General features: G+C 46.3%; 1 protein-coding gene across 1 annotated transcript; it reads right to left on the bottom strand.

Moving 5' to 3' along the window:
• Positions 1-577: 577 nt before the first annotated feature.
• Positions 578-26139, bottom strand: slc67a2 (solute carrier family 67 member 2). The gene is made up of 6 exons (XM_078403104.1): positions 25990-26139; positions 17073-17160; positions 15468-15511; positions 8868-8997; positions 4459-4668; positions 578-2694 (listed from the first exon to the last, which is right to left on the bottom strand). The coding sequence occupies exons 1-6, from the start codon at positions 26068-26070 to the stop codon at positions 1895-1897; spliced, it is 1353 nt and encodes a 450-aa protein (XP_078259230.1). The 5' UTR covers positions 26071-26139; the 3' UTR covers positions 578-1894.
• Between the last annotated feature and the right edge of the window lie 1438 nt (positions 26140-27577).

Raw genomic sequence — 27577 nt, 5'->3', positions numbered from 1 at the left:
AAGTGAGTCATTCACCACCACATACCATGTCAGACCAGTTGATCTTTATCTGCCTGATTCCATCTTAGCAGTCCACTATGCTGTTTGACTGGCCTTCCAATAGGATGAATCTCACAATCGGCAAGATTCTGAGTGATCAGAAAGTTGCTTCTTGTTTGCTGTGACTTCTAAAGGTGTTGTTGCATCTTTAAGTGTGTTTTATTTGCCAACTTTTACTTTTTGGAATAGGCATGAACACAGCAGTAAGTCTTGGTTGGTTCCTGTCAGCAGGTTCAGCATTCAAAACAAGAATTATAAAATGACTTGGCCTTAAACACAGTTTGTGCATACATTTCATCCTCTATAATTTCACTGATTTTTGATTACTCCATGAAGATTTGTAAACAATGTGCAATTTGCAAATCGTCAATGGAATGTTAGCCAGCTATTTTTAAACGTCACACATCATTTTAACATTTACCACAATACAAATTAAAACATGTTTAGATACATTAAATAACTTGCTTAAACTAAAAGAAAATAAATGCAAAACCTACATTAGGATAAATTTTACTTGCATGGAAGCAAAAGCTGTTTTTATTCATTATAACAAAAAATAGTTTTAATAAATTACATTTATATAGCAGCTCTAAACGAATGAAACATCCCACAAGTTAATGCAGGAAAATATCCTCAAGTCCTCTACCGGCAACGGGAAATAGTGCAACAAGTGAGGGATTGGAAATGATGATCAAATTCTTAAGTATGAGTGTAAAAGGGAAAATGTTGAGAGAAAAGAAAATTTTAAAATTTCTGAAAGTTAGGTGGCCAAAGGTTAAAAATAGTAAGGCTGACCAATAAACATTTAAATAGGTCTTTGGGATACATGTTACAAATAGGCAGAGGTTGGCAGAGAGGGAAGGAGTCATTGAACAAGAGAGCTGGGAATTCGACAGTTTGGGGCCACTGAGTAGGATTTGGTTGTGAGATTGAGGTGGAATGTGTTTTTGGGTTTTTTAAAAGCATATTTACAGATGGAAATAAAAGACAAATTTGTTACAAAGTTCTTACATAGCTTCAATTTAAAAATTTTTAAAGAGAGAAAATAAAAAAAAAGAAGAATGAAAAAAAAAAAAAAAAAAGAGTTGTAACTATAAAAATTAAAGGGGGTAGATCCGGGAGACAATAACCACAGTTGTACATCCAACCCTAAACTCGAGTTTCAACTTTTAATTAATTTTTTTTATTTTAGTCCTGTGTCAAGCCCATTTACTTTTCTAAAAATTCAATAAATGGAGACCATATTTTAAAAAATAAATCAGGTTTGTCAATTAAGGCAAATCTTATTTTTTCCAAGTGCAAGGTCTCTGTCATTTCCGTAATCCACATTTTAGTTGTGGGGGTTATTGGTTTTTTGCAAAATTTAAGTATTAATTTTTTCGCAGTTATTAAACTGTAATCAAAGGGGCAGGTTGTTTATCAAAATAACAGTGACTATATATACCCGTGGTTTAAAAAGTGCTTTGGGACATGAGAAGCTGCCACAAAAATGCAGGCTTGTTTAGTTGGGAGAGGCAGTACAGTAAGTATATATCCCATGATATGCTTAAAATTAATTTGGTTATGATGGCATTAGTGGGATTTGACCTTTTTATTTACACAGGCAGAGTTCACCTATGTCAAAGTTCAATACAGCATTGGGTCATAAATAAATATCATCCAAATTTAAATGGGCCTAAAAGCAGACTTGCCATTTACAAACTTCGATGCCTCTATTCTCTACTTGTGCAGTCACTCACAAATAAGACAAAAAATTAGTCATGGACACAAACACAAACCAGAAAATTAGTTACATGTACAATAGTCACAATACTTTGTCCCATGTATTCCTTCAGTCAGTTTATCTGACGATTCTTTACTGCAACTTAGCCTTGGCCTCTGTGGTTTTGCATTGTTTTGAATGAAAATAAATCATGTGTAAGATGGCCAGTAAAGCTAGGCCTGCTCCAAGCCTTGGGGGTCCACATACGCTCACTTCCTGAACAAGTCCTGAAAGCACTGGGGCGAGTATCCGAGCAACAGCCGTCACAGACTGTCCCGCTCCCATCAACGTGCCCCTGGCCTCCTTCCCAATCCTGCCCAGCTCCACGTCAGTGATGCACATACGGCCGATAGTGGTTGAAAACCCGAGAACAGTTGTGCACAGCACAATTGCCTTGATAGACGTTGCAAAGGAATACACTGCCATGGTGCAGCATGTGAGGATGCTGGAATGTAACAGCAGCAAGAAGGTTTTATTGTTGTACAGGCTGGCCACCGAGCCTGCTATGTAACCCGACAGAGATCCAATTATTCCACCATAACTGATGAGATATCCTATTTGTCTTGGTGGCACATTGAATCTTTCTTCAATGGCCAGAACAAAATTGCTGAAGTATAAGAGGTTAGCCAGAGCCATCAGAAACCTTACCAGAAAGATGTCCCACAGATTAGAACAAACTAGTTCTTTTATCTTTTGACCCACAGACATGCACTGATTCCAGAGTGAATCTGATGTTTGGAGTCTCACCACTCCATTACTTGCTGTGTCTAAAGATTTCCTGTTTTCTTTGCACAAAGTAGTGCACATGTTTTCACTATTGTTTTCTGTCATTGAGTGCAATTCTTTTGATGTAATGTTTTGCCATTCTTTGTAAGGCAACTGCCAGACCACACCTATAAATAGTAAAACATAATTAGAAAGAAAATCGACACCACGGACATCTAAATAAAACATTTTATATATTTACAGTAGCTCTCCAATGCAGAGAGATGTCATGTTATAAGATGCTGGACCTTGAGCAAGTGAAGGCAATGCCACAGTTGGTAGAATGGCAGACTCACAAATTGAGATTGTTTCATAAACCCTCCAACACCTTGTGTTTTGTTTCAAGATTTCAGCATTTGCAGTTGCGTGCATCTTGATAATTTTAGATTCCTAGGTCCTTCTGCTCCACTCTGACTGCACTGCCATTCAATATGTTCATGGTTGATCCATTCTGCCCTCAACTCCTCTTCTGTGCCAGTTCCTACAAACACACAATTCTTCAACATTGACTCCATCAATACTCCATTCTGCTTTGGAAAAGCAGCCATCGTAATCAAAGTCTTTTCCCACCCTGGTCATTCCTCCATTGTGCTCCCCTCCGACAAGGTACAGAAGCTTGAAAGCACGCACCACCAGACTCATGAACAGCTTTTTACCCTCCATCAGGCTTCTGAATGGTTCTTCCATTAGCTATGGTGCTATTCAATTCACCTCTACCCTAGTGTGGACATTGGGCTTTGTCTATGGCACAGGTGCACTACAATGCTGAGAAATATATTTTGCGCTCTGTATCTTCCCCTTTGCTCTATCTATTGTACGTGTTTGAACCAATTGTACCTATGCATGGTATTATCTGATCTGTTTGGAAAGCATGTAAAACAAAGCAGGTGGGGAGGGATGGAAGCTGGAGGCTGAGGATGATGTGGAAGAAGCTCTGAGACAGTCCTCTATAGTGTCAGTTTTTTATTCATATAAAAATGTCTACTACTTTTTGGTCAAAATAATATAGATTAAAGCTGCCAAGTCCAGCACCCTTGGAACGTGACTGCTATAGATTATCCAGAGAAAGTAAATTGTCGCCGATCATCTTCCTCTGAGGAGCAGAACTGTTCTTTTTAAGTCTAGATGCTCCATAGAGCACAAGAGTTCTGAGATCTGTCTGTAATCTGAAGATTCTGCAAGTTAGAAACACTCTCGGCTGAGATTGCAGAAATTGCATTGTTAGGTTAATTAGTTGCAGACTAGTACAGATCTCTTATATCTTAGTTCTAATTAGTTAATTAGTATGGATCTGTACCACAAATTCACAAGAAGCTGGACTTCGGGTGGTGTCGAGCTACAGACTGCCAGACTAGAGTTTAAACCTGTATGTAGTCATCAAGTGACACTATCAAACCGACATCAGTTTAACTATTTATATGTAAATAATTATTACAGAATGTGTAATATTTAATCATGAATGTTGCTATACAAGTTTATAAAGTTAATATTATCTGAATTTGTTAAGATTTAATGGAAACAAATAAGGAACAAATCCCACTATGCTTAGTTTAATCATTATCAGAGGATGACTTATCCAAATCATTCAGGGGTTCAGACGAAGTTCATCTAATGAGAGAGGACAAAGTTACAAGGATCTGTCTTTGAATCAGCACATTAAGGAATGCCCTCAAGCCTATCAAAAACACTTATGGCAGGTCCAATATAAATACCACTATTCTTTCTCATTACCCTTTTTATGGAGGTTCATATAAATGAATGTAGATATTTTGAGAAAATGGCTCAGTGGAATTACTGGAACCAACAACTAAGAGAAAGGGTTACAAAAAAATGATGTTATTTGGGAATTATACATAATTAATGTACCCATGTTGCGCACAGAGGATACCTACCTGCATTAACAAAGAAAATTAAACAGCACATGAAGCATGTTGAGTAGAAACCTCCATCCAACTCGACAAGGTACCCGCTGAGAACTGGGCCCAGGATGAATCCGACACTGGAAGCTGCGCAGAACCTTCCTATCACACGGGGGCGTTCATGGTCAGGAACCAGGTCTGATAGAAGAGCTTTTAAGATAGTCTGTGTATGCTTGAATATACCTAGGAAGTACAGAACACACAGCAAGGTATTGAACAATCCAAGAAGGCTATGGTGTTTGAAAGCTTCATATAAGACTACATGTAGGATGGAAGAAATCTACAGGTTCAATAGTTTTAGTTTGTTGATACAGCAAGGAAACAGGCCTTTCGGCTCATCGGGTCTGTACCGAACAATGATCACCCGTACACTAGTTCTATCCTTCACACTGGGGGCAATTCAGAAACTGGGGAGAAATCTGCACGTTTTTGGAATTTGGGAAGAAACCAGAGCACCCGAGAAAACCCATATTATCACAGGGAGAATGTACAAACTCCGTACAGACAGCACCCGTAGTCAGGATTGAACCCGGGTATTTGGCGCTGTAAGGCAGCAGCTCTACCGCTGTGCTACTGTGGCGCTCTTGGTACTCCCACAGTAGGATGTTTATCAAAGACGAGCACCGAGTGGAGTCTAGACTAGTCAGCCAAACAGTAAGTGAAATTTGAAGGTACCCTTCAGCATGGCTGCTGCATTTGCCTGCCTTCAAATTATGTTTCCTGCCAAAGAAGCAGTTTCTTTATTGGCTGCATTGTGTCCTTGGCAACCATTCCTTGGCATTAACATGAAAAGAACTGGACATGTCAACAATATTGAAGTTCCTGCTGCTGGGAAGGCACATATTTTGGGCCACCCATTAGGCAGATGAGGCATTTTCCTTAACTCGGAGCACAATTGCAGATGATACTAAGATAGGTGGTGTAGTTAATAACGAAGTAGAGTTTCAAAGTCTACAGAGAGACTTGGGCCTTTTGGAAGGGTGGGCTGAAAGATGGCAGATGGAGTTTAATGCTGATAAGTGTGAGGTGCTGCATTTTGGTAGGACAAATCAAAATAGGACGTACAGGGTAAATGGTAGGGAATTGAGGAATGCAGTGGAACAGAGGGATCTGGGAATAACTGTGCATTGTTCCCTGAAGGTGGAATCTCATGTGGATAGGGTGGTGAAGAAGGCGTTTGGTATGCTTGCCTTTATAAATCAGAGCATCGAATATAGAAGTTGGGATGTAATGTTAAAATTGTACAGGGCATTGGTGAGGCCGAATCTGGAGTATGGTGTGCAGTTCTGGTCGCCAAATTATAGGAAGGATGTCGACAAAATGGAGAGGGTACAGAGGAGATTTACTAGAATGTTGCCTGGGTTTCAGCACTTAAGCTACAGAGAGAGGTTGAACAGGTTGGGTCTTTATTCTTTGGAGCGTAGAAGGTTGAGGGGGGACTTGATAGAGGTTTTTTAAATTTTAAGAGGGATGGACAGAGTTGACGTGGGTAGGCTTTTCCCTTTGAGAGTGGGGAAGATTCCAACAAGGGGACATAGCTTCAGAATTGAGGGATAAAAGTTTAGGGGTAACATGAGGGGTAACTTCTTTACTCAGAGGGTGGTGGCTGAATGGAATGGGCTTCCGGTGGAAGTGGTGGAGGCAGGCTCAATTTTATTATTTAAGAGTAAATTGGATAGGTATATGGATAAGAGGGGATTAGAGGGTTATGGTCTGAGAGCAGGTAGATGAGACTAGATCAGAGAGAGTGGTCGGCGTGGACTGGTAGGGCCGAACGGGCCTGTTTCCGTGCTGTAGTTATATGGTTATATTATACAATTGCCAAGTGCCTGGAAACAGGCCACTCACTCAAATCAATCACAACTGGATTGTGACTGAAATAGTAACAGGGAAAACTCAAAACAGCATAAAGATAATGTGCGAAACACAAGAGGTATCTATGATACTGAATAATCGGCTTCATCACGCCTTCCTTTTAAGGATTTTGAAAACAAATGACAAAGAACCAAGACGTAAAGGAGAAGGGAACAGATTGTGTACTTTATCTTTCAAAATGGCTCAGTACTTTTCACCTTTGTTGGTGAATGTGTGGAATTCTTTGCCACAGAAGGCTGTGGAGGCCGTCAATGAATATTTTTAAGGCAGTAAATTCTTGATTAGTATGGGTATCCGGGATTATGGGGAACAGGCAGGAGAATGGGGTTAGGAGAGAGCGATAGATAAGTCATGATTGAATGGTGAGAGTAATTCTGAGCCAATTCTTATTTCTTGTTTATGTTTAAAATCTTTATGCTATGAAGGACTTCACTTGAGGGACCTGAAGAAGGGAGGTGAGGAAATCTGAATATTTTGTTTTGAGAATTATTCCTTTTGATTAAGGCACCATATAGCAAAGTCCTACTTAAGAAATAAATTGTTTGTTCAATATCTGTTAAAAAAACAATTTAAGGAAAGGGTACGTGAGAAAAAATGAAGTTATTGGCTATAATCAATCTGTAAAATGTAGACAATCCTAACAAGACTGAGTTATTTTTGAGAGTATCCAAAGTAGTGGACAGAGGAATGTCTACAGGTACAGTTTATATCAACAATGCCTCAATAAGGTAGAATATAACACAACAGAATAGTGATTAAGCGCAGGAAATTAAAGTCAACTTAATGACCCTGTCAGGCAACTGAAACAGAAAACTGGAATAATAAGCGGGAACTGGAAATTGAAGTAGTTAATGTTATCCCACAAGGTATTGGAGCTTCAACTGTCAGCATAATTATTAACAACATGGGACACAATAGAGAGCTAAGAATCAAAATTTGACAATAACTTTAATATGTGATATAATGTTTACAACCATAAATGAAATTATTAATTTTGTACAAAAGCATGGATATATTTATATTTAACTATTATTTGGAAAGGCAGAAACATGCTTGCTCGTGTCTGCCGATACAGCGCAGGGGAATGCAGTAGTCAGGGAAAATAAAAAGAATTGTGTGTGGATTAGGGGCATAGATCGCAAAGTCAGCATTTGTTGCTTTTCAGACAGCTGGCAAACACATGACAGGAGAGGACACAATGTGCTGCAGTAACTCAGTGGGTCGGGCAGCATCTCTGGAGAACATGGATAGGTGATTGGGTCATGGCACTTCTTCATGACTGCTAAAGAGAATGGTGGAGTTAACATACAATCTAGTCATAGTCTCGCTTACCAATCAAACGGACTTAAGAGGTTGGATGCTTTTACACCTGTTTCTACATTCCTGATTGTTCATATGAGAATATGAAAACTTAACATAGAAAGGTACTGCATAGGATCTGGCCCTTTGTCCCACTATGTCTGTGACAAACATGATGCCAAGCTAAACTAATCTTATCTACCTGCACATGGTCCATATCCCTCCATTCTGTGCATCCATCTAAAAGCCACTTCAACGCTATTATTGTCAGAAGGGTCTCGACCTGAAACATCACCCATTCCTATCCAGAGATGCTGCCTGTCCCACTGAGTTCCTCCAGCATTGTATTTAACTATTGTATCTCTCCGAACCAACACCCCTGGCAGTTAATTCCAGGCTAATTGCCTTACAAGCTCCCGCTCGAGTTCTTTCCTAAATGTGCTAGAATCAATTTTGCAGACTGAGTACAATGCCTGTCTATATATATTTCTCTTTCAGTACTTAAGTTATTTTCCATGTTTCATCAAAAACCCATGCTAAAAATTTGAAATAAAATTGCAATCTTTGAATATAGAAAAAATGTTGGGAAAATTATAAAAACATTGATATTGGATCCTCTTTATTCCTACAATTTTCCAATTTAAAAAAAATATTAATCTTTAAACAATAACTTTATTCATTAATCTGAACATTGAAGTCCTATGCCATCTAATCAGAAAATAGTGCAAACGGGAAAGATTGCAATATTTCATTTAAAGGTACATTGTCAAACTTCCTTTTCTCTTCCAAAGAGGTCAAAACTCGTATCTGGGTCAGGATATGGATTTAAATACCATCCCGAACACATGAATAGAAGATCGAGATTCGGAGAGTACGACGCAGTTTGTAGAAGCTATCACTTTGAGACCAAAAACCAGAATACCTCATTGTAACTTGCACACTGAACATGAACTTTATATGAAATAATGTCACATGACACGTGAGGTTTTGTCTGATGTACAAAATTAATACCTCACACGTGAAACAAAATTCAATTGACCTCCTAGTCTTGCCATGGAATGCAGCATATTTAACTTCAAACAACTACGTTCATCAAAGAATCGGGCAAAATAAAATGAAAATATCCATCAGGCTATAACTTGCTAGTCATCAAATCCTTTTCAACTTTAATGTATCACATAGAGAAAGAGTTTAAATTACAAGCTCACCTGTGGGAATCCTAGCCAGTATAACCAAAAAGATGCTTCTTGAGATGCCCAGCAGCCCATAACTACATCCACTGAGTATCAGGGTGACCAATAATATGCTTTGTCTTCCTACCACATCACTCCAGGAACCCTAATCAAAAGAAAAATATTCATCAAGATCATGGCATTATGTTTTCAGAAATACAAACTCCTGAGAGGTTTGTTACTACTGAATGTTGACAGCCATCAAGAAGCAAAGTATGAACTGATGGTGGCAATATTCATTTAATGCCAGCGTTCTACCACTGCAGCTCCACATTTGGAGAATTAAGGAGAAAAAAATATCACTTTAAATTAAATATTCCCAGGTTCTGATGTTTATCATTTAGCATAGAGTCACAGAGCACTGGCACAAGCCTTTCGGCCAAACTTGTCCAAGACTAGTCCCATTTGCTTGAGTTTGGCACATATCCCTCTAAACCTTTCCTATCCATGTACCTGTCCAAAAGTATTTTAAATGCTGTTATAATACCTGCCTCATCTATCTTCTCTGAGAGAAAAGATTGCCCCTCAGGTTCCTATTAAATCTTGCCCCGCTCACCTTAAACTCTGGTTCTTGATTCCCCTACCATGGGTAAAAGATGTTGCACATTTACCCTATCTATTCCCCTCACGACTTTCTATAGCTCTATTAGATCACCCCTCTGCCTCCTGTGCTTGAATAATGTTTTTACTGATCTAGTTTCATTTTCTCACTTTAAGGTGCTCCCCGCCTTACGATGCTTCGACTTACGATATTTCGTCTTTGTGATAGTGCAAACTGCAGCGACCCGTAGATAGCCACAACTCACTTCCGGCCACGTGATCACGTGCATTCAATGCATTTCGACTTACGATATTTTCGGTTTCTGATGGGTTTCTCAGAACGTAAGTCCATTGTAAGTTGAGGAGCACCTATATACGTACAAATTTTGTTTCCTGATTAAAGTGGACAGTGGCTCACAAAATCTGATAATGGGGGCCCTCTGCTGGCCAGCTGAAAGCTTACAATCTTCATGTGTCGAGTTTTAAAACATAACACCTCTGAGAAAGAGATCAGAACTGCAGGTAATAATAAAAATGTTGGATTCACGAACAATGGTATAGAATACAAATGTCTGGAAGTTAGATTTAAACTGTACAAATATCAGTTCGGCCACAACCAAAGTACTGCGCCCAATTCTGATTTACACACTTTAGGGAGCATGAGAAAATCTTGTTCAGAAAAGATTTAATGGAATGTTTCCATAAATGAAGGATTTCAGCAATAAAGTTACACTGGAGAAGTGGGACGGTTGTTATTGGAAATTTGGGCAGAGAGGAGATTTTACAGGGGTATGCAAGTTTACAACTGGTTAAATTGAGCAAACAGATAAACACAGAATAAAAGTTTTAGGCAATAGAAACAGGAAATGTGAGGAAAAAGTTTGCTTTTACTTCAGAAAATTAGCATTTTTGATTCACTGCCCGTTGGGATGGTGGAAACAATAACTTAGAAAGGCCGACACAAAATGCTGGAGTAACTCAGCGGGTCTGGCAGCATCTCTGGAGAGAAGGAGATGCTGCCAGAGATGCTGCATGACCCGCTGAGTTACCAGCATTTTGTGTCTTACCTTCGGTGTAAACCAGCATCAGTAGTTCCTTCCGAGACAAGTTTTGAAGGCACTTCTGAATAACGTGCAAGATTATTCTTTCCTAAGGAAAAGAATGGGGAAACTGGACTGATGGAACAGAGTTATTAGGAGCAGTAACTTGGAGGATTTAAGTCATTTAAATGTACTAACGACTTGCGATCGCCCAATGGACTCAGTGAACCCATTCTCCATAACACAAGTACAAACCTGGAAGGATAGACACCTTTTAAAACTGAAACCTGCAGCCACAACTACGGCAATAAGCCTTTTAACTCATTTAAATGCATTAGTGATCTCAAGATCACCCATGAACACAGCAAACCCAATTCTCCAGTACACGGGTACAACACTTGGAAACAAAGTGGAGGCCGCTATGGTGCTTGAAAGAATGGACGTCAACGAGATCTCTCAGTAAGATTGAACTATTGGTGCATGCAACCCCCTTCCTCCCTGAAATCCTTCTGGTCAATGTAGTTTAGAGATACAAACATGGAAACAGGCCCTTCAGCCCACTGAGTCCACGCCAACATCGATCACCCATTCACACGAGGTCTAAGTTATGCCACTTTCCCATCCACTCCCTGCACAGTTGGTGCAATTTACAAAGCCCAATTGACTTACAAACCCACACATCTCGGGATCTGGGAGGAAACCAGACCACTCGCAGTCACAGGTAGAACCTGCAAACACCACACAGACAGCAGCGCCCAAGGTCAGGATCGAACCCAGGTCTCTGGTGCTCCGTGACAGCAACTCTACAGCTGTGCCATCATGCCGCCCTTTGCTGCAGTTGAGGACAACAAGATAGAAGACCTAGGAACAAGACTGTTGTATCAGAGGAACATGAGGGACTCCTGTGGACTTCACAAAGACATAGCTCACCCCCAATTCTCAGGACACAGTTTCAACCCAAAGGTTATTTTTCCATCCACACCATGGTGATGGTGGCATCAGGGAAATGAAGTGGTGGTGGCGTCGGCTTCATTATAAAACTTTATGAAGCTTGGGCATGGTGTTCTTGTGGTGTTTATGGTCCCCCAAGCTGGTACATCCAACGGTCAAGTGCCAACCATTCTACCTCTTCTGTCATCCTGACTGCAGTCTACATCCCCCCTCAGGCAGACTTCAAGAAAGCCCTTGAGGAATTGAGCATAGTGATCAACAAGCACAAAATGAGGTATCCCAATGGTTTCCACAAGATTGCTGGCCACTTCAACCATGCAAGTTTGAAGAAGTATCTGCTGATCCTCCATCAACACCACAGGATCCAACACACTCGACAATCGCTGTACCATCATCGGGATCACCCATCGCTCCACTTTAGAACATCTGACCACCTGCCTGTACTACTTCTTCCTGCTGAGACTGAAGAGATTGGCACCAGCAAAGAGGACTCCCAAGTGCTGGGCCAAGCTCAAGGATTTGTCAGTGGACTTGAATGAATATGCCACCATCATCACCAGGTTAATTCCCGGAATGGCGGGACTGTCGTATGTTGAAAGACTGGAGCGACTGGGCTTGTATACGCTGGAATTTAGAAGGATGGGAGGGGATCTTATTGAAACATATAAGATTATTAAGGGATTGGACACGTTAGAGGCAGGAAACATGTTCCCAATGTTGGGGGGAGTCCAGAACCAGGGGCCACAGTTTAAGATTAAGGGGTACGCTATTTAGAACGCAGATGAGGAAAAACTTTTTCAGTCAGAGTTGTAAATCTGTGGAATTCTCTGCCTCAGAAGGCAGTGGAGGCCAATTCTCTGGATGCTTTCAAGAGAGAGCTAGATAGAGCTCTTAAAGATAGCGGAGTCAGGGGGTATGGGGAGAAGGCAGGAACGGGGTACTGATTGTGAATGATCAGCCATGATCAGATTGAATGGCGGTGCTGGCTCGAAGGGCCGAATGGCCTACTCCTGCACCTATTGTCTATTGTCACCCACTTTAGTTTAGTTTAGAGATACAGCGCAGAAACAGGCCCTTTGGCCCACCGAGTCCGCACCGACCAGCCATCCCTGCACATTAACACAATCCTACACACACACACACACACACACTATCGACAATTTACATTTATACCAAGCTAATTAATCTACAAACCTGTACGTCTTTGGAGCGTGGGAGGAAACTGATCCTGGAGAAAATCCACGCAAGTCACGGGGAGAACGTACAAACTCCGTACGGACAGCACCCGTTGTCGGGAACGAACCCAGGTCTTTGGCGCTTCAAGCACTGTAGGGCAGCAACTCTACCGCTGCATCACCATGGCCACCACTTCATAGAGAAATGTGTGGACCAGTGTGTGTACCTACAAAATATTCCCAGTTTTCCCCAACCTGAGACCATGAATAAATCATCAAGTGCTTGTCAATGCTGAGGTCTATATCTGGGGCGTTTAAGTGTGTCGGAAGGAACTGCAGGAAAGTCTGAAGAAGGGTCTCGACCCGAATCGTCACCCATTCCTTCTCTCCAGAGATGCTGCCTGTCCCGCTGAGTTATTCCAGCATTTTGTGTCTATCTTCTGTGGCGTTTAAGACTGGGGATCCAGTATCACACAAGAAGTCTAAGTCTGACACCCTGATGGCTTCCAAGAGCCAAATCTGAGCTAAGCTGGAGTGACAGACAGATGCTCAACAGTTATGGCAGGGCTTGCATGCCATCACTTCCTGCAAGGCGAAACCGAGTAGCATATGTGGCAATGACACATCGCTTCCAGCCACATTTTGAAAGGAAGAGCAATGACACACATATACGAGCCCTCACAGCCACTGATGACCTTGTGCTCTTAGTCTCTTACGGTCAATGTCATTCTCCAAGAAGTTGAGTCCACACAAAACATTCACCCTAGGCAGCATACCAACTGAGTACTAAAGACACATGTAGACCAATTCGCTAGAGTATCCAAGGACGTCTTTGACCTCACGCTTCTGCAGTCTGAGGTTCCCAAATGCTTCAAAGGGACATTAATCATACTGGTGCCCAAGAAGAGGATGGGTGACCTGCCTCAATGACTACAGTCTGATAGCACATCCACCACAATGAACCTCCTCGACAGATACCTTGTGGCACAAATCAATGGCAGTGCCGGAAATTACACGGATCCACTTCAATTCACCCATTGGCACAATAGGTCAAAAGCAGATGCCGTCTCACTGACTCTCCACTTTGCTCTGGACTATCTGGATAACAGGAGCACACAGGTCAGGCTGCAGCTCATCAACTATAACTTGGCGTTCAATACTATCATCTGCTCAAGCTCATCACCAAGATCCAAGACATGGGACGCTGTATCACCTCTTGCAGCCAAATCCTTGACTTACTCATTGGCGGATCTCAATCAGTATAGTGGTGTAGGAAAATAACTGCAAATGCTGGTACAAATCGAAGGTATCACAAAATGCTGGAGTAACTCAGCGGGTCAGGCAGCATCACAGGAGAGAGGGAATGGGTGATGTTTCAGGTTGAGACCCTTCAGTACACGGTACAGTCCAGTACACTGCCCCACCTCCCCTCCCACAGCACTTGGGTCACAGTCACCACCCACTGCTTCTGCTTCTCCTGCCCCAACCCCACCACCCCCACCTCCTCCCCCAACACCCCCTCCTCCTCTCACACCCTTGAGCACCCAGCCCCTGTGTTCCAATCTGTCTTTCTCCACAGACCAGGTGAGAAATGAGCTTAGGAAGATCAATGCGAGGAAGGCGGCTGGTCCAGATGGCATCAGCTCGAGGCTCCTCAAGTCCTGTGCAGACCAGCTGTGCAGAATAGTGGAGCATGTCTTCAATCTGAGCCTGAAACTGGGGAGAGTTCCACAGCTGTGGAAAACATCCTGCGTGGTACCGGTACCAAAGACGCCGCATCCGAAGGAACTCAGCAGCTTCATCACACCTGATGAAGCCACTGGAGCGTCCGGTTCTCGCCCATCTCCGCCCCCTGGTGAGACCATCAATGGATCCGCTGCAGTTCGCCTACCAGACTCGCATCGGGGTAGAGGACGCCATCATCTACCTTCGTAACAGAGCTCTTTCACACCTGCAGAGGCCGAATAGCACTATGAGAATCATGTTCTTTGATTTCTCCAGTGCATTCAACACCATCCAGCCGGGGCTTCTGGGGGGCAAGCTGGAGCGCACAGGAGTGGAGGTGAAGTGGTAGCGCAAACAAAGAAAAGATCTGTTATAGTGTAGATACCAGGTTTTTTCCGATGATTTAAAAGCTATTGTTGCCATGTGTGCGATGAATGTTCCTTAGTCAAGTTTTCCCTGCATGGAGGAGTGTTGGTGAAAGGAGTGGGGACCACCAAGGGGGGAAACAAGTGGAATTATGAGCAGCCAAATGGTTTGAATTCAATCCAACTCTCTACGAGTTTGGCTCGTGCTTATAGTTTAATTACCCTTGAAACGTTTCCTAATTACTAGAACAGTAAGAACTGTCGTGCTTCAGTATTGACAAGTGAAAATTACTTTACTACCCTTCTACGGTATTGTTATTTTACATAGAACAGGTCAGCCATGATTACATTGAATGGCGGTGCTCACTCGAAGGGACAAAATGCCTCCTCCTGCACCTATTCTCTATGTTTCTAAGCACAGGAACAGGCCCTTTGGCCGACAACATCCATGCTCGAACATGATGCCAACTTAAACCAATCTCTGCTTCCTCATTCCTTGCATGGATATTTTTTATTATAAATGTGAAAGGAAAGCCACGGGTCTCACAATCTGAATCTTGTGACTGAATAGAGCCCAATATCCTCACAGAACCTGGCTGTCAACATGTCTCCTAAGGTGATACTGCATTAGACAAATAAATATATCTCATAATTGAATGTCGAAGTTTATTTAGAGTGGTAAGTTCCGTCAGTTGATAATTGAAAGTAACAACTTATTCATATTTTATCTTACATGTTAATCATAATTTGAATTCCTGCTACAATGCTGCAGATACTCACAATTACTATACTGGAAAATAGTTGGAGAAGTCCATACAGAGAACCTGAAATAAAGATATATCACTCAGTTTTAATGTAATAAGCTATAAAGTATAAATCTGAACAAATAAAATGTGGTTGATCATATCTCGAACATAGAGGTGGGTAAAGTGTGGGGGTGTTGTGAGATTTGGAAGTCAGTAGACTTTGAACTGTGGGTTCCCCTGAAGAGCTGAATGAATTGGGTTAGGGCTTGTGGACCAGATGGAACTGATGTGCTTCCCCTTGCTTCTCCTGCCCAAATCAACCCTGTGGACATCTGCATGATCAGGCCTCCTTTAATAAGCTACATCCATCTCCCAATCATGTGAATGACTGTGCCCCACTCTTGACTTCCTACTCACTTTACAGACTTTCACCTCATATTCAGCAAGTCCTCTCCTCAGTAGAATTTCTTATTCAATTTACCAATTTTTAAAATTATTTTTTCTCTATTAATCATTACAATTTTTTCAACTTGAACTGCTGTTCTCAGATGAGGCTGTTGGTTTGCAAGACATCCGGAATCAAGAGTCAAGAGTGTTTTAATGATGTATGTGCTGAAACGGAACAATGAACATTGCTTGCAGCAGCACAACAGGTTTGTAAACACAGTACACAATAGATAATACAATAAACAAACATAAACAAAGTTCAATAAATATAAAAACCCAATATAGTGCAGATTAAAGCTAAGCAGAGGGCATGTTGAATACAGGGTGAAAGATTAGTAGGCAAGTCAATGATGGGAAGTGGCAGGAATAGGTTTCAAAGCCTGAGCATCTGGTCAGTTATTGCTGGGTCCCCATCACCTTTCCTGAGAAATCCCTTTATTTCTGGTGAAATACAAATCTATCTTGTACCACAATCATCATGCGAATTATCTAAGATTTTTCTTTTGCCTTGAATTGGAGTGCGAAGTGTTTACATGCCATTTAACATAAAGACTGCTATAGTTGACCTCAGTGCTGTGTTAGGTACATAATTTTTGTGTACATGCACGCCAAATAGGCGAAGAAAACGTGGCTGTGTTCTACTATCATTGTTTTAACTAGTGTATTGAAGAAATTATCATTCCCTTTTCCAAACACAATGGAGCAAACGAGTGTTAAAAAGTCGATGAGGAGGTATTTCTTTAGCCAGAGGGTGGTGAATCTGTGGAATTCTTTGCCACACACGGCTGTGGAGGCCGCCAAGGCAATGGGTATTTTTAAGGCAGAAATTGATAGGTTTTGATTAGAAAGGACATCAAAGGTTACAGGCAGGGGAATGGGGGCGAGGGGGCAAAATAGATCAGCCATGGTTGAATGGCAGAACAGACTTGATGGGCTCAATTCTGCTCCTATGTCTGATGGTTAGTCCAGGCATTAAACATGGAACAATGGTGGTCCCTACAGCCAAGTACCACTGATTGTTGCTCCTCTATTCACTGAGCCATCTGTAAAATATCATATCTTAAAAATATCTAAATATCTTTAAAAAACAACCATTTTGAAAAGTAAATAATTAAACAACATGGACAATGTGTTTCATTAATAACTGCAATTGAATGTTAATTGTCAAGGGATTCTGTGTTAACACACTGACCTATTAGTCCTGCCACTGTTGAGCTTCCTCCGAGAATCTTGATGTGTCGACTTAATAAAGGAACTACCATACTCACACCAAATAAGTCCTAAAAAAACATAGACATAAAATAAATAAACCTAATCAAAGACATCTTGATAAATACAAATATATATTTTTCAACAAAGATTGAATAGAGTTTCAATACCTCTTTAAGCCACTGTCGGGCGATATATCAAGAGTGGACAGGATCTGATTCTAACCCCATTCACAAAAACAATTGGGAGCAAACAACACAGTGGTACAGTGGTGGAGTTGTTGCCTTACAGCACCAGAGATCCACGTTCCATCCTGACCACAGGTGCTGTCTGTGCGGAGTTTGTACGTTCTCCCTGTGACCACGTGGGTTTTCCCCGGGTGCTCTGGTTTCCTCCCACACTCCAAAGACGTACAGGTTTGCAGGCTAATTGGTTAGGGTAAAAATTGTAAATAGTCCCGAGTGTGTAGGATAGTGCTAGTGCACGGGGTGATCGCTGGTTGGCGTGGAATTGGAAGGCCAAAGGACCTGTTTCCATGCTGTATCTCTAAAGTCTAAACACAACTTAAAATTGAATGGGTCGAAAAGGGTGACAAGGCGGGCATCACACTGGTGGACCTCACCGCCGCCTACGATACTGTGTGGCACCAGGGCCTGATCTTGAAGCTCCTCCGAACCATCCCTGACCGTCATTTAGTGCAGTTCCTTGCCAACATCCTTGCCAACCGGAGTTTTGTGCTCAAGACCAGCGACGGTCAATCTAGCCGACTGCGACGCCTAAGAAACGGAGTCCCCCAAGGCTCGGTACTGGTCCCCATGCTCTTCAACCATCTATATCAGCGATCTGCCACGCACGACCTCGCGCCAGTATGGATACGAAGATGACTTGGCCCTACTGCACTCGGACAAGAGTTGGTCAAATGTTGAGGATGTGCTCTCGGCGGATATGGAACTTGTCGCGGGCTACCTTAAGACCTGGAGACTAAAACTGAGTGTGGCAAAAACCACCACAACGGCCTTTCACCTGAACAACAAGGAAGCTCAACGCCAGCTAACCGTCACCCTCAATGGGTCACCCCTACCCTACAACCCATTTCCTACATACCTCGGGGTGAAACTAGATCGGCAGCTGACCTACAAGCAACACCTTGAAGCTCTCTGTGCTAAAGTCTTGGCACGGAACAACCTCCTGCATTGCTTGGCCGGATCGTCATGGGGTGCCAGGACATCTACTCTTCGAACCAGTGCTCTTGCACTCGTGTACAGCGCCGCTGAGTACGCCGCCCCAGCATGGTGTCGCAGCGCTCATACCAGCAAGCTAGATGCCACCCTCAACGACACCATGCGGATCATCACTGGCTGCCTACGCCCTACTCCGATGGATCTCCTGCCGGTGCTCGCAGGGATCGCACCCGCCAAGCTTCGCAGAGAGTTCACTCATAGGCTGGTGTGCAAGGGCCCATCGGACGCCAAACATCCTTCTGCACCACCTCGCCCAGGATTCACAGCAACTAGGACCTCAACGCCTGTCATCTCGTCGCCCTTTCTCCCGTCATGCAGCGACCCTCTGTGGCTCCGGTTTCAACATACTAGGAGCATGGAGAACCAGCTGGGAACAGACATCGCGACCTCCTCAATTCACTGTCGCACCGAACACCACAGCCCCACCCGGCTCGGACATGCCCCGCAAAGAGTGGGTCGCCCTGAACCGGCTCCGCACAGGGGTCGGCCGGTTCAACGCTGTAGATGATATGTGTGTACTCCTTTAATTGATAGTGACGATGTCCATGTTAACCACTCCCTCACCGGTTGGTATAATTGTAGCTTCCCCACCCCTAGCAGGGGCTCCGGTGATCGTGACAGACCATGTGCAGCTAGGGCAGTGATATGTGTACATTAAAGTAGTTAAAGATACAATGGTGTCCGGGAACCATCTCTACATGGTGTCAGAAGTGGTTCTTCCTGCGTCTTCAGTTTGTCGGGTTTTGTTTTCTTAGTTCCAGTTCCCCCTCCCTGTGCCGTGATGGCCTTTGCCTGTCGCAAACCTGACATCTTGGTCTTTGATGCAGATATCACTCATCGCTGGAGTGTGTTCCGACGTGATTTTGAGCATTATGCCACAATCGCTCACCCTGCCGTGGCCCCTGCGGTCAAAGCCTCCCTTTTACTGAACCTGGCTGGTCCCGAAGCGCTTGAGCGGTCGGAGTCATTCATCTATGGACAAGGCGAGAGTGTCCAGGACCCGGTATGTCTGCTTGCTAAATTTACGGCTATGTGTGACCTCCCCACGAACCACATCTTAGAGCGTTTTAAACTGTTCTCCCGACGCCAAAACCCTGGGGAATCTGTTGACAATTTCGTGGCCGCGCTGCGCCGAATGGCTCGCCGATGCGACCTGCACGTCCTCACCCCTGAGACTCTAACCCGCGACATCTTGGTCTTTGGTCTACGGGATGGTAAGCTGCGCTCAGAGCTGCTACGTAAGCCTGATCTGACATTCCATGAGGCGTTGTATGCCTCTCGTTTAGCTGAGGCTGTCTCCTCTGCTGTACAGCCACCGGACCCTGTGGTCCACGCAGCTAGCTTCACCTCTGCTCCTCGGCGACAGAGGGCAAGCCCGACGCCGAGCTCCAGGCCGCGCCAACGCTGTCCGAACTGCAACTTTACTTCGCATCGTTTTAATGTCTGCCCGGCGATGGGGAAAACCTGCAATCTCTGCAATAAGCCCAACCACTTTTCGGCGGCCTGCCGTTCCCGTGGGAACCCTGCACAGCCACGGCAGAAACCCTCTCGCTACTTGACACATGATGATACCGCGTCTGGTTCTCATCTCCAGCATGATGAACTCCCCCTGTCTGACTCTGGCTCTTCCCAGAGCGAAATGAGTGTGTTTTCCCTGCGAGGTGCACCTGCTCTGATAACAGACCCAACCGTCCGAGTCACGGTGAATGGCATGGCCTTCTCTGCTAAGGTGGACACGGGGGCTGCTGCCAATGTTATGTCAACAAGCCTATTCAAGAAGATAAGAGATAATGAGCTCGTTTCTACAGACAGTGCTGTTTTGCGTGCATATGGGGGCGGTGTACTTGTTCCTGTGGGGAAGGCCACTCTCCACTGCAAGGTGCTGAAGACCTCTCGGCCCCTTTCTTTCTTTCTGCTAGACGGTAAATGTGTCCCCCTGCTCGGCGTGGAGGCCTGCCAGGACCTCGGATTGGTGAGATTCCACAGCGATGTCCACATGGTGGAGGCACCCCTAAACCCGCTGGCCGAGTACCCGGACTGTTTTGACTCGAAGCTGGGGAAGTTGCCCTGCAGCTACAAGATTGCCCTCAACCCCGACATCACGCCGGTTGTCCGTCACCCGCATCGGGTATCCTTCGCCATGAGAGACAAGGTCGAGTCCACTCTTCTCGAGATGGTGGCCACGGGCATCTTGAAGCCAGTAACGGTCCCCACCCAGTGGGTCTCCACTATGGTCGTCGCTGCGAAGAAGGATAAGAGTGAACTACGGATCTGCATCAACCCTAAGGACTTGAACTTGGCTATCAAGCGCCCGCATTATCCTATGCGGACAGTGGAGGATGTTGCTGCACAGGTCGGCCCTGCCACTGTGTTCTCGGTTCTCGATGCCAAGAGGTCGTTCTGGCAGATACCTCTGGACGAGCGATCCTCGCACCTGACGACCTTCAGCACCCCCTTCGGCAGGTACCGCTTCCTCCGCATGCCGTTTGGGATCAACTCTGCCAGCGAAGTGTTCCAAAGGACCATGGAACAACTGTTTGCTGGGCTCCCGTGTGCCATCATTGTCGACGACATTCTGGTTTACGGGAAGAATGTCGCTGAGCACGACCACCACCTTCGCCAGGTGCTACAGCGGGCCCGAGATGTCAACCTGAAGCTCAACCCGAAGAAATGCCGGTTCCGGGTCCCTGAGGTCACCTACGTGGGACACGTCTTCACAGCATCAGGGCTGAAGCCCGACCCGCAAAAGACAGCCGCAATATCCGAGATGCCTGCACCTGCTGACGTGCCTGGCCTACAGCGCTTCTTGGGCATGGCCAACTACCTGGGAAAGTTCATCCACGACCTGAGTGAACTGAGCGCCCCTCTGAGGGACCTGGTGAAAAAGGACGCTGCCTGGGCCTGGTTCCCGCAACACCAGAAAGCATTCGACACCCTCAAATCTAAGCTGATCAGCATGCCTACGTTGAAGTACTTTGACCTCCAGCGCCCCATCGTTCTCACATGTGATGCATCGAAGTTTGGCCTAGGGGCCGCCTGCCTGCAGGTCCACGACGGGGTGCAACTGCCGGTGTCCTATGCATCCCGCACGATGACGACCGCGGAACAACGCTATGCCCAGATTGAGAAGGAGCTGCTGGCAGTTGTTTTTGCCTGCTCCAAATTCAAGGACTATATCCTGGGCACTTGCTTCACTGTTGAAATGGACCACCAGCCTCTGGTTACCATCCTCAATAAGCCGATACACGTGGCCTCCTCCCGGCTCCAGCGCATGATGCTCCAGCTACAACGTTTTACTTTCACCGTGGACATGTTTGTTGCTGATACGCTGTCTCGGGCGCCCCTCCCATCCACAACCCGACATCCATACGAGGCGTCCGATCTGATAGTCCTAAACGTCAATTTCGTGCCCTCCAGTCAGTTGAAGTCCCTGGCCAAGCACACGGCAGCTGACGCTTCGCTACAACAGCTGGCCGCGATCATCAAACGGGGCTGGCCAGGCCGCCGTTCTTCCCTGCCGGCCGCAGCGGTGCCTTACTTCCTGGTTCGTGACGAGTTGGTGCTGCGTGAGGGTGTGATTGTGAAGGGGCACAAGGTGGTGGTGCCCGCAGCACTACAAGAACAATATTTCGAAACTGCTCATCGTGGCCATCCCGGGGCCGAAGCGACCCTTTCCATCGCTCAGAGTCAGTTCTTCTGGCCTGACATGCCTCGCTATTTCCGAGATAGAGTCTCCGCGTGCCCTACCTGCAACAGCCTCGCTCCACAGCAACAGCGGCAGCCGCTCCTGCAGCAGCCAGCCCCTAACCTGCCCTGGTCCGCGCTGGCAACCGACATCTTCGAATGGCACGGAAAGCACTTTCTGGTGCTAGTTGACTCTTACTCCAGCTGGTTTGAAGTTGACCAGCTCCACTCCCTATCTTCCTCCGCGGTCATCGAGAAGCTACGCCGCCACTTTGCCACCTTCGGGTCCCCTGCCAGCATGCAATCGGACAACGGCAGCCAGTTCACCAGCGCCGAGTTCCGTGCTTTTGCTGAACGGTGGAATTTTCGGCACTACACCAGCAGCCCGGAATACCCGCAGAGCAACGACCTGGCCGAGCGCGCGGTCCGCAGCGCTAAAGGACTGTTGGAACGTTGCCGCCTGTCCCGCTCCGACATTTACCTGGCCCTGCTGAACCTCCGCAACATCCCCCGCGATCATGCCCTGGGTTCCCCGGCTCAGCGTCTCATGTCCCGTGTCACGCGGCCCACGGTCCCGGTGTCTCAACAGTCCCTGTCTCCCTCTGCCCTTAAACCTGCCTTAGTCCGGAAACGCATTGCCCGCAGACACGGTATTCAGAAGCGCTCCCACGACGAGTCCTGCCGTGTCCTCCGCCCTCTTCTTCCCGGCCAGGTCGTCCGTATGAGGTCCATTTCTGGCCGCTCCAGACTGGCCGTGGTCGTCGGTTCTGCTGGCTCCCCCCGTTCGTACCTGGTCAACCATGACGGCAAGGTGTACCGCCGGTCCCGCCAGCATCTCCGGCTCGTGAACGAGCCCATCCCTCCCCCGGCGGCTCCGTATGCCCCTCCACTGCCACTTTCGCGGCCCAGTGACTTGCCCGCTCCTCTGGGCCCCCCCCCCCCCCCTGGTCCTTCTCCTGTCCGTCTTCCGGCTGCGGTCCCGTTTTCTCCGGCTTCCTCGCCCTCCTCCTCCTCCTCGCCGCCCCCCCCGCTGCCTTCATCGCCCAGGGGTTCTCCCGTCCGTAGCCCACCCCGTGCCCCGGCACCGTCCCCGCTTGTTCCCGTCGGGGAAGGAGGTGATGGCGAGGTTCGGACCCGGTCTGGTCGCCTGGTCAGGCCGCCTGTCCGTTACGGCGATTACGTGTGATTCCGTATTCCTGTGCCTTACTGTCTGCATTTACCCTAGCGCATGAGACGTGGTCGCCCTGTCACTCACTGTTTGTTTTGTAGAGGAAGGATGTAGATGATATGTGTGTACTCCTTTAATTGATAGTGACGATGTCCATGTTAACCACTCCCTCACCGGTTGGTATAATTGTAGCTTCCCCACCCCTAGCAGGGGCTCCGGTGATCGTGACAGACCATGTGCAGCTAGGGCAGTGATATGTGTACATTAAAGTAGTTAAAGATACAATGGTGTCCGGGAACCATCTCTACAAACGCCAACATGCATCGTTGGGGGTTACGTCCATCAGCATCCTGCGTGTGTGGAGCAGACCAGCAAACAGCGCAGCACATCATTTTCGACTGCACTGTCCTCCGCCCCCCTGGAGGTGGGGTAGACCTCACGGTTCTCGACAATGGCACATTGCACTGGCTACAGCGCCTGGAGGGCGTTACATAATTTCTGATGCCTCAAACGAAGAAGACAACTTAAAATTACATAATGTCCAGTTCCAAGGACTTTGCTAGCAACGAGCGGTCAAAAAGTCACCTTATATGGCGAGGTCATGACCCTTGACCTGTACTGTTGCGACGCAACGCCTACTGGGGGGCACACTGTGTAATGCAAGTAATCACTTTCAGTGCAGCTTTTTGCTTAGTCTTTTTCTAAGCTCTTTGCTTAGTCCTATTTTATGTTTGGAACGACCTGCTGTGGAACAATTCACCAGTCCTAATTTGAGAGGGTGTTGCAGTTGAATGTTGCGGCTGCATTTTGCTGCAGCTCGGCTTCACCCATCATCTCCCATCAGCGTGTCTCCGGCTCCCTCCCGGTGCTTCAAACGTCCCGACACCTCCCCGTCCCTGCGCTCCTCGCTTCTCCAGTCTCGGCGCCACTGCTCCGTGCCTCACTTCCTGTGGCTTTTCGGTCCCTCGCCGCTCCTGCTGGCCCTCCAGCCCTTCTCCCCACTGGCCCTCTCCGTCAGCCGGGGTCCGCTTCCACTTGGCTGGAATGTTCAACACCTTGTGGCTGGGGCCACCGAGCAGAGCCGTGGCCTGGTCCTCCGCCTCGGCTCTCAGCGTCCAGCCCAGCTTTCGCTGCCGCTCGGCCTCACTCCGGTCCTCTTCCTCCTCTTCTTCAGGCTCGACACTCCGCTCCTCCTTCTCTTCCACCGCCTCCTCCTCCTTCGAGCCCTTCCTCCCTGGACCCTTCTCACTCAGGCGCGTCGCCGACCTCCAGCGCTGCTGCTTCTGACCCTGCAGACCTCCAAGCTCCTCGGCTCAGGTTCTTCCCGCTGCTCCTCTCCCAGCTTGCTCAACCCCGTGCTTTCCACCTCCTCCTCCTCCTCTTCTTCTCCCCCGCCGGCTGGTCGCGGCCCTCTGCTTCTCGGCCTTGCTCTCCTTCCCGGCCACGTTTCCCCTTCTGTCGGCTGGCCAGATGTCTTCCCGGCTGCTGTTTGCGTCTGCGGGCTTGGCAGCCCTTCTCCTGGTTCCTCTTCCTCCGCCAGACCCTCCAGCTTCTTCCTCATTTTTTATAGCACAAAAATTAGCCATGTTGCCTTTTTTTTCAAGGTAAGAATATACTTGTTGCATGTGTTGGTAGTGTATGCTGTAAGCAGCGATGTCCTCCAGGCGGCTTGAGTGATTCCGTACGTCACGCCCTTTGACCTGACGTGCAATCCCCCATACCGTATAAAATTTTCTTATACAGGTAGTTCTGCTACGATGTGATAGTTACATTCCTAAGAAAGGTTATGTTTCAGAAAATTGTGTTATAAAAACAATTATGTCAATGAGAAAAGGAGATTACAAATAGTGTCCCCCTAATTTACCGATCATGTTCTATCCAAGTTGCATAGAGGAACTACCTGTACAAGATAATAGTTCAGGTCGAGATAAGATCAATTGCCAGGCTTTGTATCTTTTCCACTCTCCCCCCCCCCCCCCCCCCCCCCCCCCCCTATGACAATCAGGCTGAAGAAGGGAATGTAGAATGTACACAGAATGTAGCTTATCTATTCACTCCACAGTTGCTACCTTACCAGCTGAGTCACTCCACTGGTGTTTTGCTGGGTGTTTTTATTTACTGTTCCTGCCCCATGAAACCACTATTTCAGTTTGTTATAAGCTTGTGCCGATTCAATGGAAATTTATTAAATAAATATTTCATCATATGGGAACTTTAAATTATGACCATGCATCCAGTTTTTGCCGTTGGAATCCCACTTGTAGATTTATTTAAGTGCTTGCCTAGGCTTACGATTGCTTTGAGACCTCCTTAAAATGTGAACACTGTTCTAACTTCCTCCTGCACGCAGTCATTTAAGTTTCTCTTTCGACTAACTAAATACTTAAAATCTTTGAGCATTGCCTGTGTTAACAACACTTATTTCCAGAACCATGAAGAAAATTCAATTGCGTTTATATCAAACAGTTCATTAAATGAGAGTAGATTAAAAAGGCAGAATTAGTTTTGGTGACTATGCAACTGTGGCGTATTGAATTATGTTTTTAAACATTACATTTGCATCTCAAAGGATATCAAAATCTGGAGATTAATTCAACTCCAAGCTGACAATTGTGCAGGGGATTTACTGTGTGAACAATTTGAGAAGCGCTGATCTCTGGGACTAAATACTGGAGAGGAAAGAATATACATCCTAGTTTTAAGTCCCCACTTCCTATTCGCGTGAATAGCGGCGCTGTTAGATCAGCGGAGAGATTAAACAAAAAAATAACCATCAGATTTTCTTTTAAAAGCAGGTGCAAACTCACCAGAAATCCCACCAGATAGAGCCACTGGTGCAGGGGCCAGTGGCCGGGGACGCGCACAGGGCGCCCACCTCCCCAGCCCATTGTCCCCAGGCGCCGGCACACTGGACACGTTGACTCAATCACGCGCGCTCCCGCTCCCGCTCCCCGATGGTAACCTGCCCCAGCGGGCGCGCGCGCAATGGAAACCTGCCCCAGCGGGCGCGCGCACCTCAATGGAACTCCGCCCCGGCGGGCGCGTGCACTTCGATGGAACTCTGCCCCAGCGGGCGCGCGCGCAATGGAAACCTGCCCCAGCGGGCGCGTGCACCTCGATGGAACTCCGCCCAGGCGGGCGCGCGCACCTCAATGGAACTCCGCCCCAGCGGCCGCGTGCACGTCAATAGAACTCTGCCCCAAAGATACTAGAGGAACAAGATGGACCACTCCGTTGAAATCGCCTATACTGAAGTGTAGTGCGCAAAGGAGCGGAACGTCCGCCATTTTAGTAGGCAAACCCCGCCATTCGCTGTGGTCTATGCCACTCGCACTGTAATCAGTGTTGTGGGGGAACAGTATGTGTGATGAAACCATTAAAATGCAGAATATATCTCATCTATCAACTCACATTTTGTTGTTATTTTTATTTTTAAATGTTTCTTCCCTGCTTAATTTCTCTGAATTTATTATTTCTTACTGTTTCTGCCCATTTCCCTCCCATCCTTCCTCCCCAGCCCCTTTTGTGTAGTTTCCCTTGTGTTGCTCAAACACACACGCTGCACAAGTTTAACACACACATTCATATATATATTTGTATACATATATATACATATATATATATCATATGTATATGATATGATATATGTATATGTATATTCCATATATTCCCATTCCTTCTCTCCCGAGATGCTGCCTGACCTGCTGAGTTACTCCAGCATTTTGTGAATAAATCGATTTGTACCAGCATCTGCAGTTATTTTCTTATATTTCACATATACATATATATGATATATACACACATTCACACATATGAAAGTGTGCGTGTTTATGTGTGAGGCAAGATAGAGATGAATAGATCTCATGGATCAGAAGCAACTTTGATTTAAAGCAACGTTCTATTTCTATCTTATTTTTCACATGATGTACATAAACCATAAAGGCAATTCGACCTTTATGGTTTACTAGGCCAAGTGTGCCCGTTGGGCCCGTCCTCGTAGGGTTTCCATTGTAACCGGGAGGGGAGTGGGGGGGAGGGAAGGGGGAGGGAGGTGTGGAGGGGGGAGGGGAGGGGGGAGGGGAGGGGGGAAAGGAGGGGGACCTCCCCTTTTCCCAGTACCCCACTTTCCCCGTTGGGCCCGTCCTCGTAGGGTATCCATTGTAACCGGGAGGAGGGGAGGGAGGGAAGGGGGAGGTGTGGAAGGAGGAGTGGAGGGGGAGGAGAGGGGGGCAGGGGAGGGGGGGAGGGAAGGGGGGGGGGGAAAGGAAGGGGGGGGGGAAGGGGGGGAGGAAAGGAAGGAGGAAGGGGGAAGGGGGGGGAGGGAAGGAAGGGGGAGGGGGACATCCCCTTTTCCCAGTACCCCTCCGGACGACCCCTGTTGTCCCCCTCCCCAGT

Source organism: Rhinoraja longicauda, chromosome 7 (genome assembly GCF_053455715.1).
Source record: "Rhinoraja longicauda isolate Sanriku21f chromosome 7, sRhiLon1.1, whole genome shotgun sequence".
NCBI classification, from domain to species: Eukaryota; Metazoa; Chordata; class Chondrichthyes; order Rajiformes; family Arhynchobatidae; genus Rhinoraja; species Rhinoraja longicauda.
The sequence above is the reverse complement of the archived record's forward strand: the minus strand, read 5'-3'. Positions and strand labels throughout refer to the sequence as shown.